The sequence below is a fragment of the Dufourea novaeangliae genome, unplaced genomic scaffold (genome assembly GCF_001272555.1).
Source record: "Dufourea novaeangliae isolate 0120121106 unplaced genomic scaffold, ASM127255v1 scaffold443, whole genome shotgun sequence".
In the NCBI taxonomy this organism is placed as follows: Eukaryota; Metazoa; Arthropoda; class Insecta; order Hymenoptera; family Halictidae; genus Dufourea; species Dufourea novaeangliae.
In genome coordinates this window covers 43,516-58,641 of record NW_015374322.1, presented here as the reverse complement: position 1 = coordinate 58,641, position 15,126 = coordinate 43,516, and the positions used below count along the sequence as shown (strand labels likewise).

The window sequence follows — 15,126 nt, the reverse complement described above, 5'->3', positions numbered from 1 at the left end:
ATATCGCACGCAATCACGGCACGGACACGATCCCTAGCCCGCATGTGGTTCTGTTGAATCGTCGGACGCACTCGTCACAGTCTCTCACCCATGCACACACGCACATATACGCGCGCACGCGGCCCCCCGGTATCCTGTGTGTCCCATCGGTTTAGACGAGCTCGATTCCGGCGTAACAATGTTTGTCAGTCGACGCGTGGACTCTTGTCGGGTCGCATTCCAAAATCAACCGTCGATCGCGTGTAACGCGTTTTCGGTCCTTTAAACCGTTCTGTATATAGTATATACCGTTTTTTTCCATCGGGCTCGATACCCCCCCGACGGCCATGCACTGGAGACTATGGGTGATTCTTGTAGCTGTGGCCAGGTTGACCAGCGGCTGGAACGCGGTGAGCGGGCAGAAGTACAAGCTGACGAAGACTTTGCTCTTCAGCGAGGCTGCCCCGTCGAGATCCAGCGGGGACGTTGGCTTGAGACTGACCAGTGAGCTGGACGTGACCGCCGTTTGGCAGTATCCCAACAATCCCGACGTCGTTTTGCTGAAAATCGAGGTATTTACCCAGACCCTTTCCTTATACACGAAGATATTAGGTTTTAATAGTATTAATTGTAATTTTTAGGTAAATTTTATTTACTAAAAATTACATTTAATCGATATAATACATGCCGTTCTGTTCGATGACCTTTCTCCAACTCTCCGGTAGCTGCATAATCCCGCGCTCATACATAGAACTTCTGAGGAACAGATCCAACGACGGGGCGAACTTTTGCACCAACCTAATATTTCGGTTTTTTTTTCTTTTGCGGTAGATGGGAGTAATTGTGCTACTCATAACTAGATTGTGCATGTTTATGCATTTGTAGCATCTTTTAACCCTTGTGTAGGCAACCGGGTACCCAGGTACCCATTTCTAAATTTCCTTTTACAATTTTTTTATGTTCTTGTCTAAAACAGCACTTGGTATATTATAGGAAGGGGAAACTCAGAGTTTCGGGAAAGTATGAAAGGAAAAGTATCTATGTTTATGTAATCTGTCAGAATAGGAGTATTCCGTTTGTTTAATAACCGGGAATATTTTGGTTGTCCACACAAGGGTTAATTTGGAAGTTTAATACTATTTACCTATGTGGTATTATTAATGTAGTAAAGCCTCTAGTACAGAATTTGAAATTCCATTCCAGTTTAATTGTAAGAAATTGGCATTTTGAATTGTAAAGTAGAACCACGTCAGTTTATATGAACGCTACATAAATATGCAAAACATTGCTTTCTAATAGTTCTTTAGAATGTACCCCCACTACATGGCGTGGAGAGTTAAAAATCATTCTCACCCAAAAAAGACTATGTCAAGGTAATAATATTAAAAAGAAGTTTACGATCAATAAGTTGAAGCATTAAAAAGTTACAAAAATATACATTCAGGGATAATAGAAATGTCAATATCTCGAAATCCCAAAGATTTCCAGGTTCGTCGCAATAAACTTTTTTATTTAGTAAATGATCTATCAAATGTCACAGGAGTCGTTCGCGAACGCTAAACAAAAATTTGGGCCGAAAATGACCATTCTCCTTTGCATAACCTCCTGCAGTCTACTCATAACAAATACGACCCTTATCAAATGTTTCGGTTTTTGTAATGACAACAGATTCTTGTCGTCAGACACGAGACTCAAGACGACTTAATGTACTGATGTATTTTGAAATGACAATTAATCGATGTTTAAGATTCTTAAAAATATGCCAGAGTATATTTTACTCATCTGGAGAAGAAAACGAAAATTGACGAGGGTCGTTTTTGTTAGGAGGCTTCCTATTGTTGCGATAGCTGTCATGGGCAGAGTGTATTGGCGTGGAAAGAGTTTTTGCGAAGTCTGGCCGTTGGGATCGATGGATCGGAGGATCGGTAGGATTTTCATTAGAGCAATTTGCAGGATAGGGAATCCGTAACTAAAAGTTTTATTCCAGTGTGCACTGTGCAGAGCTGATGAGATGATTAGTGAGGCGGTACAGGGACAAGAGGGGTACATATAGAATGTGATAAATAGAATAGAACTTTAATTATATGAACGGATCAAGTTACACGATAAACGACGTATGTTGTTTTACTGCAAAAATGAGTATTCGTTATACAGTATTAATAAAAATTTATTTCTCTCAGTTCTGTTTTCCTGCTGTGTATTTTTCTTAGTACAGAAGTTTTAGGGGAAATGTTGTTTTGCGTTTCATACAATCTAAAAATAAATTCCATGAGAATAATGCATGGGAGTGACTCAGAATGTTCTCTTATCACTCTGTAATTTTCTTTCTCATACATCTTTCTTACTTTATTCTTCTATCTCTGATAAATGTACTTTATACTATATAATCCATGTAAAAGTACTTACACACTATTGTATAAATAATCAAGATTCTACTATAATTTTGTACATAACATGTATATATAAACTATGATTTTTTTAAAGGTATTGTACTGATACAATCACTAAATCATTACATGTGTATTACAGTTTCAAACGTATTTAAAAAAATAAATCCAACTCAAATCCTTCTATTACAATATTATTTGAAACAAATTAAGATACATATTAATTCTTATAATATCTTACTTAATAAAGTGCGATTTAAAGTGAATAGGTTCAAATATCAGGTTGAGTATTGATTCAATATTCAGTGATAGGTTCGTCAAAATCACACTAAATGTTGCAGTATTTTAAATATGTTGCAACACAATGCAGTATAACAGCTAGTATCATCGAATTTCTCTTTTTCTCTATTCACTTTTTATGAACAGTTAGTTCTTTAAACTGCTTCAGTTTCGTGATGGACAGGAAACATTAATTGCATTGACGGCTCATTAAGATTCTCTTGTCTCTACGATCCCAAGGACAAGATTTCGTGCATTAAGAATTCTATGTTGCATTCATGAAATCATTCTCATAACGTGAATATATTACATATTAACTTAAAGATAATATTTCGGTTGAATGCATAACTGTGTTCATGTAAGCAGTCTACTTATCGAAGAAGAAGTGATAAGTATTGAGAGTGTATGCGTTCTCGGTATAAACCTGATAACCTTTAAGAAGTCAACTCAAACGTATTTTGGCAGATATTAAAACGAATACGTAGCTCAAATTGAATTAAATATTTTAACTCTGAACAGTATTTTAAAATTTTTAAGTAATTGTTCTTTCAATTTTAAACTATAATTAGTTCTAATTTAATAAATCTAACAAACTTGACATTTAGTTGCTAAAAATTAGTAGATTAATTGAACGTATACTTACTTAAAGTATTTGTAAGAATTTTACAATTTAAACTGATCGCAGAAAATATCGATAGTCAGTTAAGTAACTTATAATTCGTTTCGTATACACAATAAAATTGTATTTATGACGTAATATACATATGTATAGAATGCAGGCTACTCGATTTCATTATCGTAAATTGCAAAAGTATATCAATATATCCACCTGATAGTAAATTTACTGCGCCATTATTTTTAAATTAATAACTTGGGGGCAAAGTACATGAATTTGAAAGAACAAATAATTACAAAGTAGGTAATATAAAAGATCTTGCTCCTCTTTAATAGTGGGTCATGTTAATTCAATAATTTAATATATTCACTTATTTGAAAATCAGCTGCAAATCATTAGTTCGATTAGAACAAAATTAAAATGTTCAATTAGGTATATATTTATTCTTATTAAAATTACACTTCATCTATTAGGAATGAGTTATAAATAGTTTCAAACTCTTCTGAATAAATAAATAAGATAAAAACCTTTTAACGAATTCTTTGAATTTGAATAACTTTCCGAGAATAAATTATTTAAATCGTTTTATAAAAAATAACTAATTGAATAAGAGGAAGGTTACTAATGCTTCAGAGTCCGTATATGAATATTTCAATTATGAATAATTAAATATTAATTATAATATTAATATTTTTACACAAATTCATCATTAATAAAAGAGACTAGACAGAATATTCTCTTAAAATATAATAGTAAAATAAATGAGTCTCAATAATTAAAATTCGGTTGAATTTACTAATTGAGTAATAGTTTATATAGGTACATATTATAGAAATTCAGTAATTTTTATTTTATTCTTTTCTTTTATGATCACCTAAAATTCTAATTGTTAGTTATATGTATAATGATTAACATACTAATCTTATTTAACATGCTTGCTTACTACCTTGAAATGTTATGCATTGTTTAACATCGAAAACTCTATACTAACTTCAGGAAGAATAGTCACGTTATTCAAAGTCTATGTAAGAGTGTCAATAACTGTGACGAGACAATTGTTGTTTTCCCTAGAAAACGTCCCTACTTAATAGATTTGCTTGCAGACCATCACGACCAACATAGTTTCGCATCTTTTGTTGACATCTATGGGCTGAATGAATTATATACATTTCACAAAAATTTCTTTCTACCATCAACAACGATTACTACAAAAATTATTAAGTAACTGATGCATTAATGCACTTATATGGGTGTTCCTAAAATACGGGTCCAAATTTTATGTTCTACCGATCACAGTGACCAAACAGCATTATGTAAACATACGTCTGCAAGTGATTAGCTTTCCAAGATATAGCGTTTTAAAGTTTCTCATTGAAGAAAGTGTTTTCATTAGTTCGTCTGTTGGAGTACTTCACGGTTTGTTGTCAAATACGCTTGAGAGACTCCTCATTATTTCGAATAGATTTACTACCTTCTACGATATGGTTTCGGAGCCTACTAATAAGCTCTTTGATCAAAGATTCGTTAAATTAGTTTCAATTCAAAGTTAAAGAAGAAATTGTTACATTTTTTATTAATATACCACGGAAGTTTATTCATTTACAGCATCCCTTAACTCAAACAATGCAATAAAACAAAGATTTTAATAATATTTAACGTTTTTTTTACTAAAGCTTCCAGTACAGAATTCAAAATTTAATCCCATTTTAGTTTTTAGAAATTAATGTACGAAATTATGAATTTGCATACACTTTCGCAGTTCAGTTATTAGGGTTGTTGCTCTGTTTCAAGACTAAAATTTTCGTTTGTAATTCAACGTTTAATAATAAGGCTTTGGCTGTTGAACATTGAAAACTAAGAAAGCCATTAAATAGTTCTTGATACGTAATGTGTTAAGATAACTGCTCGTAATCACGTTTATGCTGTGATACTTTATTCAAACATATCTTTTCGTAAGAAACTTTGAACTGCCCTATCTCGGAAGTAAAACATTTGTAGATCTGCAGTCTCGGACAAATGAATACGGATACAGACGTTTTCCTATTTGTTTACTGTTATGGTGATAGTACAAAAGTTCTGCTCTGCGGAGAGTTTACCATTATTTCTACGCTAGCTTTCATAAAAGTTACACAGAAATAACTACACATCAAAAAATATAAATTTCATCTACATATATTCAGGTAGACAAAACTATTCGGACGTTCCAGTCACAAGTATAAATTGTGATCTACATATATGTATAATCATAATCTCCAAATATCTTTATTTCGCCATTCGAGGATGGTACGAGGCACAAGTATGCCAAAAGTTTTGAAACAAAAAATCATAAACTCCTCAAATACAGGATGGTCCACCTACAGGTAGCCACCTAAATATTTTCTTCAGTTGCGATTATATAAAAAATATGTTGTATGCAATTTTAATAGTGTCAAAGGACGAATACGATGCAAAGAATATTTTTGTGCCGATATCATTTTTTGGAGTTTTCATGGTTCCCGATGTTTTTTTTGCATATGAGTATTCTACAATACATTCCTTTATGCACTGTAGCCGACATTAAAACGCATTCAGGGATGTTAATGACATGACCTTGAAGTGACCTTGAATTCTTTGCAACGTATTCGTCCTTTGACACCATTCAAATTGCATAGAACACATTTTTTATAAGAAATAAAACTGACCTGAAGGAGATATTCAGGTGGCTACCTGTAGATGGACCACCCTGTATAGTGCCAATATCCATTGTTTCTAGACATGTGGACATCCCGAAATATCTGGCATATCCAATAAAAAAGAAAAATAAATTGTTAAACGAGGTCACTTGGAATATATATCGAAGCGTGGTCAACCTAAAAAACAATTATGCAAGACAGTCCTTGATTATTTAAAACAAATATCTCTAATTCAGATGCTATAGCAAAAAGTGTTTTCCCGATAACATTTGTCCAGTACTCTAAATCTGCTTTTTTATTATCGTGATGAGTAGAATGTACTCATAAAGATCGACTCTATGTTTCAGGAATACCCTGTACGAATTTAAGTTGTAATAACATCCGTAATATATTTTTTTTAACAGATTCAGTCACCACAGCTATGGATCAAATCTCGCAGAGCCCCAGAGCCGGAAGGTTTCGTCGAGCATTCGTCCAGGGTGGACATTGTCGGCGAGAAACCGTTGCTACTGCTCTGGCGAAACGGCGAGATACTAGCGATCTACATGGACGAATCGGAGACCGTGTCGTCGGCCAATTTGAAACGTGGCCTGGCTAGTCTCTTCCAATATAGAGTATTCGACGGCGAGATCCAAGAAAAAGACGCGTCCGGTCTCTGCAACGTCACCTACCAATCCTTGGGCCCGGAGACAATAACGAAAACCAAGAAATCCTGCGAGAAGACCACTTTGCCAGCCAGGAAACGCCATCCAAATCCACTTTTCCGTGTGAATGTCGTCAGTGAACATGCTTCCACGTACGAACTCACCAATTCCCTTCTTCCAAGCATGGTTCACGCCGAGGAAAAGCACAAAATGATGCTAGCGGCGAGCCCAGAAATCGGTACCATTGTTACGTCTGCAAGAACACTTGAACTGGTCCCAGGTGTCTTGGAAACGAAAACTGTGACAGGTGATAGCGTGGAAGAAGCTATCACTTTTATAGGGCCGGCGTTCAGAGAGAGGAGCATCGAGCTTCAATTGGAGCCCACCACGTGTCCTGACGGTGGATGTCCAACGGTTTGTGTTGCACAATTTCCCAGTCGACTAGAGCTCTTACTTATTCTACTTATTCGTAGGGGGTATGGTCTGTGTGTACACTGACGTGCAAACTCGGCTTCCGCTGGGGACAAAAGTAACGTAGGGGAAGGCCTCCTACTATACTCCTACCACTTAGTATTGGGAATTACTGACATTTATGCCAATTTAACATTTGTTTGAGTGCCTGAAATAATTTGCTAATAAGGAAAAACTTGTTCTAAATCACCTCACAAGTGACCCATTTCAGGGACCTATGACACTTTTGTTACACCCTGTACATGTCTATGGCCATACCCTCCAGTGGGCGCTAGCCTACCCGCTGCAGCCGAATTTTGGATAAGGGATTCAAGAGAACAGAAACAGAAAATTTGTCACTTGTCAGTTTGTCAGAGTAGCGAAAGTATTTAACTAGTAATTTGTTATGTGGAAAGAATAGGTTCGTCCGAAACTTGAGTAGCCTTCCTTAGATAAAATTCTGAACAGTGAAAGTATCACAGGATAGTTCTTCAATACGTCTTCTTATTTTCAAACTTGAGTAGCCTTTAAATAAGTTTCTCAACTGTGAAAGTTTGACAGAATAGTTCTTCAATATATCTATTTAAACCCCATTAGTCAGTTATTAAACATTTATAATTTCTTATTAGTACATACTTTTTCGTTTGCATTAATTATGTTTTACCATAGCAACTACTGAAAATTGGATTACTGTCATCTTCCTTAATATGGCTCTTTATACACCATTTCTAACAGTTTATTATTCTTTATTATTTTGGAATATTATAAACACACTGCAGATGTTTATACGAATTCATATTTTCACGGACTGATTTCTCTAACATTGAAAGTAAATAGAAATTAATTTATTTTCTAACGAGGAATTCACTGTATTTAGAATAAGATTTTTTCTTTGAAAAAAGCATCTTAAAGACCAATTATTTTTCTGATCTGTTCTGTTTTGAACAATAGTCTATACTATATCAGCATAAAATCTTCAAAGTAATTGTCACGAACAAACATTACCCCAAATATTAAGCTTTTATTCAAATTCAAAGAAACAATTGTACGTAGAAAAAAAAACGAATTATGACACAGTAAAAGAAGCAGTCAACCATGAATGTTCAATTATTATAATTTTATTACTATTTTAACTGTTTATTTTTAATAAAATGAGTACACTATATTTTCACCACAAATACATCGAGCGATCTAAATTTGGAAGATAATTAGTTAATGTCATACTATTTCTATGGCTTGTAAGATTTTTCAGTGAATATTAGTGTTTTCGAATTTACATGGCCTTAAATTATCTTTCTGTTCAATTAGTTTTTATCGAAGAAATAATTTTCAAACCAATCTTCAGTGTTAATCATATGTAAAAATAGAAAAAGTTTGTATATTTTCAGTCACTCAACGTGAGCGTTCTACTATTACTCTATTCATATATTATTCACGCAAAACAAACAAGTAGGAGACAGGAAATGCGTGACAAACAAAATCACTAAATCAAAGGAGAATAATTTTAGACTTCCCGGTCTTTGTAGGCTTCATATTCTATTGCTTTTGGCTACGTAACAATCATTACATCAATATGCGATATACATATATCACATTAAAATATCTAAGAAGGCCATCAACGAAACGTCTTACCAAATTAATAAATTGCACACGAATATCTAGACTGGTATGCTTGAAGTAATTTTATAAATAGCTGACACCATTTCGTGGTTCAAACTTCTGTTCTAAGTATATTGAAAACTGTTCTTTTTCATTAGCAGCTAATATACCTTACATCTGAAAATATCTCTTTTAATATTTACAAATATCTGATGAAGATTTCGATCCTTCACAATTTCAATTGCTGTAGAAAAGGGGTACAAAATAGCATGAATATTAAATTTAGAATGAAACTTGTGTTAATATTTCACACTAATAATACTGAGGTATATACTAAAACAATCATTCTGTAAGCTTCTTAGAATATAAAATTACACTTATCTCGCGTCTATATATTTTATACTATTTAAACTAATACAACTACTCTACGTATGACACATTTGAACAATAGAATTTTATCAGTATTTATTGGGAACCATTAGTTAGAAGAATATGTCATAGAAACATAGATTCAGGTGCGTTATTTTATGCCAAACTAGCTTTAAAAATGGAGATTTCTTCTTTTATCATCTATCATTACTATCTGATAATAAATACTTGCATGAATTGCATCAATTAGATACAAGTGCAATATCAATTGACATAGAACCTACAATAACAAATGAATAGCAACATTAATTCTAATTTTGTTAACTAATTAATTTTATTATTCTTATTATTTATTATATTAATAAGATTGTTGTTTTAATAAGCCAATTCGGGTAAAACTAAGTAACACGCCGTTGTTGAAAAAACGCCTATGTTTGTTATGTATTGTTTTACGTATACACGTAAGGACACACCGTTGTACACGACACAGTCGAACCTACTTCTTAAAGTTTCTTAAAAACATTAAGTCTTACGTTGCCTTAAAAAACAAACAAAAATTTTAATTATCAATAAAGCAATAGTAAGGCGTTTTATCAACCAAGGCGTATTGCCTAACTTTTCCCTATATGTGTTTAAATCTGATGCCTATCTGGACTACCAATTACATAATTCCCGAAACTGTCTAATTTCAGCTTGAACAAACGATCGAAGAATACCGTAGCGCCCTCGAGAACACCGCATTGGGCACTGCAAAATCCGCTTCGGCGTTCCTGAAGTTGGTACCTCAAGTCAAGTCCGCCTCATCGGAGGAGCTCCTCAAGATACTGAAGAGTCCACGATACCGTCAGTTAAAAACGCAGCTATTAGACATTATTGGATCTACGTGCACGGTGGCGGGTCATCAGGCAGCGATGAAAGCCTTGAAACAGGACGACGTTGGCGACGACACCGAACGGTACCTGTGGGCACTGTCGCTGTCGCCAACACCGAACGCAGACGTCGCTAAGGACATACTGAAACGATCCGAGGAAACGATACAGAACGACAAAGTGTCTGAAACATTGGCTCTAACCGCGGCAACAATGGCTCGTCACCTGGAATCACCTGTCGTCGTTGAAAAAGCTAGAGTCAGCTTGGAGATCGGTCTAGACAGTTGCACCGGGGAGGAGTGCAAGCTGAAGTTCTTAAGAGCTCTCAGAAACCTAAGAAGCAAAGCTTCGATTCCGACTTTATTAAAATTCGCGATCAGTGAAAATCGAGCTATAAATGTGGCCGCCTGGAAGGCGCTTTCTGCTTTGCCCAAGGATTTTGTGACAGATGAGGTGAAGACAGTAGCAAAGAGAGTCTTCTACCAACTTAACGGGCCTAAGAGAGACAGTACCGCTAGAACCCTCGCGTTAGATATAATTCTCCAGAGTAATCCTTCCAAGGAGGACATTTCAGATCTGGTGAAATACTTGGCAGGCTCCGATCCGGCGTATGAAGTCCGAAAGTACTTGAGCGAACGTTTCGAGCAGCTATCCGGAAAGAACCCTCAACTGGCAGCTGACCTGGACGCGATTCTGAAAGAACGTGGAAGGAACGTGGTCAACTATAACGTGTACTCGCAACGTGGCCTGAGTACAGCGTTCTCAAGGAGCTTCTTGAAGTCACCGGACAGCAATGGATCTTTGGTGACTGTCCAGGAAATCAACGCGGGATTACTAAAACGAGGAATCGTCGATGTAGTGTTGGAAGTGGATGAGCATAAAGAGGCTTTGTTCTCTCTAGGACTCTTTACCGCTGCGCTGGGAAGCTTCGTTTCAACTACAAGCCAAGAGGAAGACTCTCAGGAGGACGATCTACCCACCGCTGGGATGGAGGTGGATTTTCTAGGCGTAGGCATCAGACCATTTACTTTCTTTTCTGGGCAAGGAGAGTTGATGAGTCACGTGTGGTCTGGTACTGCCTCCGAACGAACTCCAGCCTTCCAGGCTCTGTCTTCCGTTTACAGCTTCAGCGAATACATCCCGTTGGCCTCTGGCATGGTAGCAGAGATCGACGTTCAGGGTGCAGTGAGCTTCGACCTCGCTGGACAAATTCAGCTCAGTCTTTGGTCCAGAAACGCTAAATCCTCGGTGGATCTGAAATCTGGCGTAGTGATACAAGGTGGTACCAAAGTGCGCTCGGACTTCGTGCAGAGTATCGCCGAGTTCTCAATGACGACGGAGCCGAAACTGGAGCTGGCCACTGATGTAGAATTCTCCGGACCATTGTCTTTGTGCGTGAGGCTCAGCCAACCAGAGAACACCGTCAGATATCAGGTTTACAAGATCGAGAGAATAGCTGGCAGCAGGCACAAGCTGAGGAAGACCAGGAGAATGAGGTTTCATAATCCGGGCAGGTCGTATCTGTTGAACAGGAAGAACAACGAGATGTGCTCGAAGGTGTTTAGTTGATTTTGAAGACTGATCGTTTTTGCGGAACTTGATAAAGTTTATGAAGACAGTTTTATCGAATATATTATTTGTTGTCCTTCGTAACGTGTGGCGTGTTGAAAGTGGCATCACGTGCGATCTGATGGACGCCCGTTGTATACATAGGTGTAATGTATTTTTATACTGTGCGCGCATCCTTCCGTGCGACGCGATTCGCGGACCAGTCACTGTTTCATTGATAAAAGTCACTCAGTCTTTCCAGCTAGCAGTATCTGTTTTTCTTAATCTGACTGCATTTACGCGTATACCAGTTTTTATGCATTTTTTTATGATGACTCTTTGTTACCAACATGTGTATTTTTGATACTTCGAAGATTATACAATATTGAAAGTATTTGCGTCAGGTCGAGTGAAATATTGTACAGGGTGACCCATGTACTGTGATCAGTAAGAATGTTGATTTAAACTATTATTTTTTATAACAAACACTTTACATACATAGTATACTTAAGAAATAACATATTCTAAACATTCTCATATCTTTGTTATAAATTTTTATTAGAAATTCGCAATTGGACAGAAAATGTAATACGATGTGATATCCTATTGAACTTAAGTATCTAGTATATAAACAATGTTTTTCCAATATAACTTGTAGTAAAGGACGTTCAAAATGTTTAAAAGGATTTGAGAAATTTATTTATTGGAAAAATAGCTTAAAATAATATTTGAAGTAATTATGGTGTATAGACTAGTTTATATATCATATTAAAAAATATATGTATACAGGTAAAACAGATATCAACGCTCAAGATATTTATAAATTAAAATTAAGCAATTCACATACCAACTGATCATAGAGGGCTGAACATACCGCACCACTTATTCCAATAAAATATTTTTAATGTACAAAACTTAAAACAGCACGACATTGTACATGAAATATTTTTATTCAGACATTAATGTAAAATGTGATATATATTAACATATCTGACATATCATGTCTATAACTGCTCGGAAGTGGAAGAACGAATTTTAACTTATTCACCTCTTTATAAAACAACGTATCAACATGAAAAATCGCAAAATAAATTAAAAATATATTGCGTAACATATGAAACTAGTTACATCATTCTTTTCTCCCAAACATGTTTTTACTATTCATTGACTAAACTTACTTCCTCTAAAGACGACAAAGACCTACAATTATATGTATACATAAAACATCACTCGAATGTTAGACGTCGATTTAAAAAAAAAATACAATCCTGAGAAAGACACATATAAGAATCCTCATATCCCTCTGACGTGATCATCCTATCGAATTCCAAGCACAAATCTCAAGAACTTTCATTCTCAGGCTAGTCCCGCTTCAAAAGAGACACAATAAAAAGTAATCGATGCATTTAATTCACCAAATAGACACACTCAATTAGTCACCCAACTTAATCACTATTCTCAAACTCGTACTCAATTCTATATCTTCACCGACAACCACACTCCGCGACAACCATATCCTCGTAACCATATTGATAAGTCAACGTCCCACTAGCGTCAAGATACAGTAGACTAGTAGGCGCCAGCCTAGTCGGCACGCAACAGGCCCTCCCGACAAGTTTGTTAAGGCCCTCGTTGCCCTGAAGGGCACCGTGCACCAAAGTCTGCACAATCGCGTGCTTCGTGGGACTCAGATGGTCCCCGAATGGATAGAAACACTTTCCAGCGCATTGATACGCTTCATAGCCGGGTGGTGCAACGACCCATTGGTCGTACGCAATCAGTGCGAAGTCTACGTACAAAGAGCGACGTCTGCATGAATTCCTGCGTCTTCTGCGGGCACCATCTTCTTCGACCTGGTCTTCCTCTTGAACGGACCGCCTGGGCCTCTTCTTCTTGGTCTTACTGTAACTCAGTAGCAAAATCGGGCCATCCCCGCAAGGTTGATAGCCCACTCTACCGTAAACACGAAGTCTGACCAGACTACTATCCCTGGCAGTCACGACGGAAGTGACATTGAACGCCCTCCAACTGTCATCCCGCCTGGACGTACAGCTCTTCAGCAGGTTCACCTGGTCTAGACGCACTCGGAGGATCGCACCAGCGACACCTAGCAGCTCGGCGACTTCTAACGTCTCTTCTGGATCAACCGGAGGCATCGAGAACACCAGGATCCTCGCTCCGTCGTTCGTTGGCCCAGTCACTTGGATCGGTTGAAGGGCACGGACTATGTCCACATCTGATCTTCGATGATACAGCTCGAGCATGTATTTGGACATCGCACCACGATACCTTCTGTGGATCCTGTCGCCTAGTTTTCTGCTCGTTCTGTTGAAGGATCTATGCAGCACCGAAGCAGACGAGGCTGGGATCGACAGATCGAACTGTATCGACGCCTTCGCGTGTACAGTAGATCTCTGCCAGGATAGCGAGCTGGTCCTCCACAAGCCGTAGATGCAGCAGGTCCCGAGGACGAGTAGCAGAATGTACTGAGAAGAACTCATGACGCGCGGATCACACAGTGTAGGGTCGGATTTGTGACTCTACTTCGAGGGTATGAAACATCGCATGATTTCGACCCGGTGTCGATCGGATTCCGCGTCGAACTGCAAACGAATCCTTGGCTGAGAGGCCGAGGCTGAAGGACTGCATTTAAATAGCCGCCAATCGAGAGCAACGGGTCGATGTTGCCCCTGGAATGTCCTTATCGTCCGCAGACCACCACTCGAGTTACAGGTACCCCATTCTTGCCACGGCCCAATTTTTGTTAGTTCTTTAGCGTGTATGCGCCAGTGGGTATGTTTGGTGTGTACAGGGCGTTACTGAATTGGAGGAACATTCTGTCATCATTAATCAATGAGCTTCAACTGTGAGTTTTTAACAGACATTGGAAGGATAAACAAATGGATACGTTCTTTTAGATAAATAGTATTTAATTTGCTCTAATATTTTGAGTCAGAGTAAGTATTTTGAAGACATGTTTTTGGACAGATTTCAAGTAATAATTTTTAAGTATCTGAAGGAACTTCATAAACATTTATTTGTACATTTTTAAATATATTTATGAACATTATAAAGAGTATTTATAACAATATTTGTTGCTACTACACAAGCAATTCCTACAGAAATATCCTTACACTAAGAAACCAATTTTATTAGCCTAATAACATTAAAAGTTGTTGGTTTACCAATTTCTTTTGTAATAATATTCCAATGCTAAATAAATGTATTAAAAAATCATAATATGTAGGAAAGAAAGTAGCACTCTTTTTCTTGAATATCACAAAATTCAGTGGCTGGTAGCAACCCCTAATAATTAACTGAAAAAGGAATTGTAAGAATACCATATTACTTACTCTGCGGGTGAACACATTGACAGAGTACCCCATGGAAAAATACAAAAGAAAAGTGGTTAATTGTGCAATTTTACAGGTTCTCTCAAATTTAGCTATTTCACGGCATCTCTTGTTAAATAGCTTCATTCTATTACTAAAACGAAAAATCAAGCAGGGGAGGTCGAAAAAGTAATGTAAATTTGTTATTTTTTTTTAAAAAAGCATGGAAAATTATTCGAAATAAGACACTCAACATCGATTTCAATGACATCTGCGTATGCTATAGAACTCCCCATTTTGGACAACTTTTTCCTGTACATGTTAGCACCGATTGGGTTCAGTTTCCAAGATATTTATAGCTACAATTTAGAAAAGCCTTTGA

At 36.8% G+C, this 15,126-nt stretch overlaps 2 protein-coding genes across 3 annotated transcripts in view; one reads left to right on the top strand and one right to left on the bottom strand.

Annotated features, from left to right (window-relative positions):
* Window positions 1-11,719, top strand: part of LOC107192866 (microsomal triglyceride transfer protein large subunit) — a 29,518-nt gene extending 17,799 nt beyond the window's left edge. For both annotated transcript variants that reach the window (XM_015582214.1, XM_015582213.1), the window contains exons 4-6: window positions 358-551; window positions 6,338-6,991; window positions 9,688-11,719. In XM_015582214.1, coding sequence (XP_015437700.1) covers window positions 358-551; window positions 6,338-6,991; window positions 9,688-11,433 — 2,594 coding nt within the window. In that variant the 3' untranslated portion in view covers window positions 11,434-11,719. The remainder of the gene's footprint in view (window positions 1-357; window positions 552-6,337; window positions 6,992-9,687) is intronic.
* Window positions 11,720-12,661: 942 nt separating this feature from the next.
* LOC107192868 (inhibin beta A chain-like) lies at window positions 12,662-13,913 on the bottom strand. Its single transcript, XM_015582217.1, has one exon. The coding sequence runs from the start codon at window positions 13,911-13,913 to the stop codon at window positions 12,897-12,899; it is 1,017 nt and encodes a 338-aa protein (XP_015437703.1). The 3' UTR covers window positions 12,662-12,896.
* Window positions 13,914-15,126: the final 1,213 nt, after the last annotated feature.

Excerpts from the sequence above, each read along its gene's own strand:
- LOC107192868 (XM_015582217.1), bottom strand. The coding sequence starts at position 13,913 with ATGAGTTCTTCTCAGTACATTCTGCTACTCGTCCTCGGGACCTGCTGC.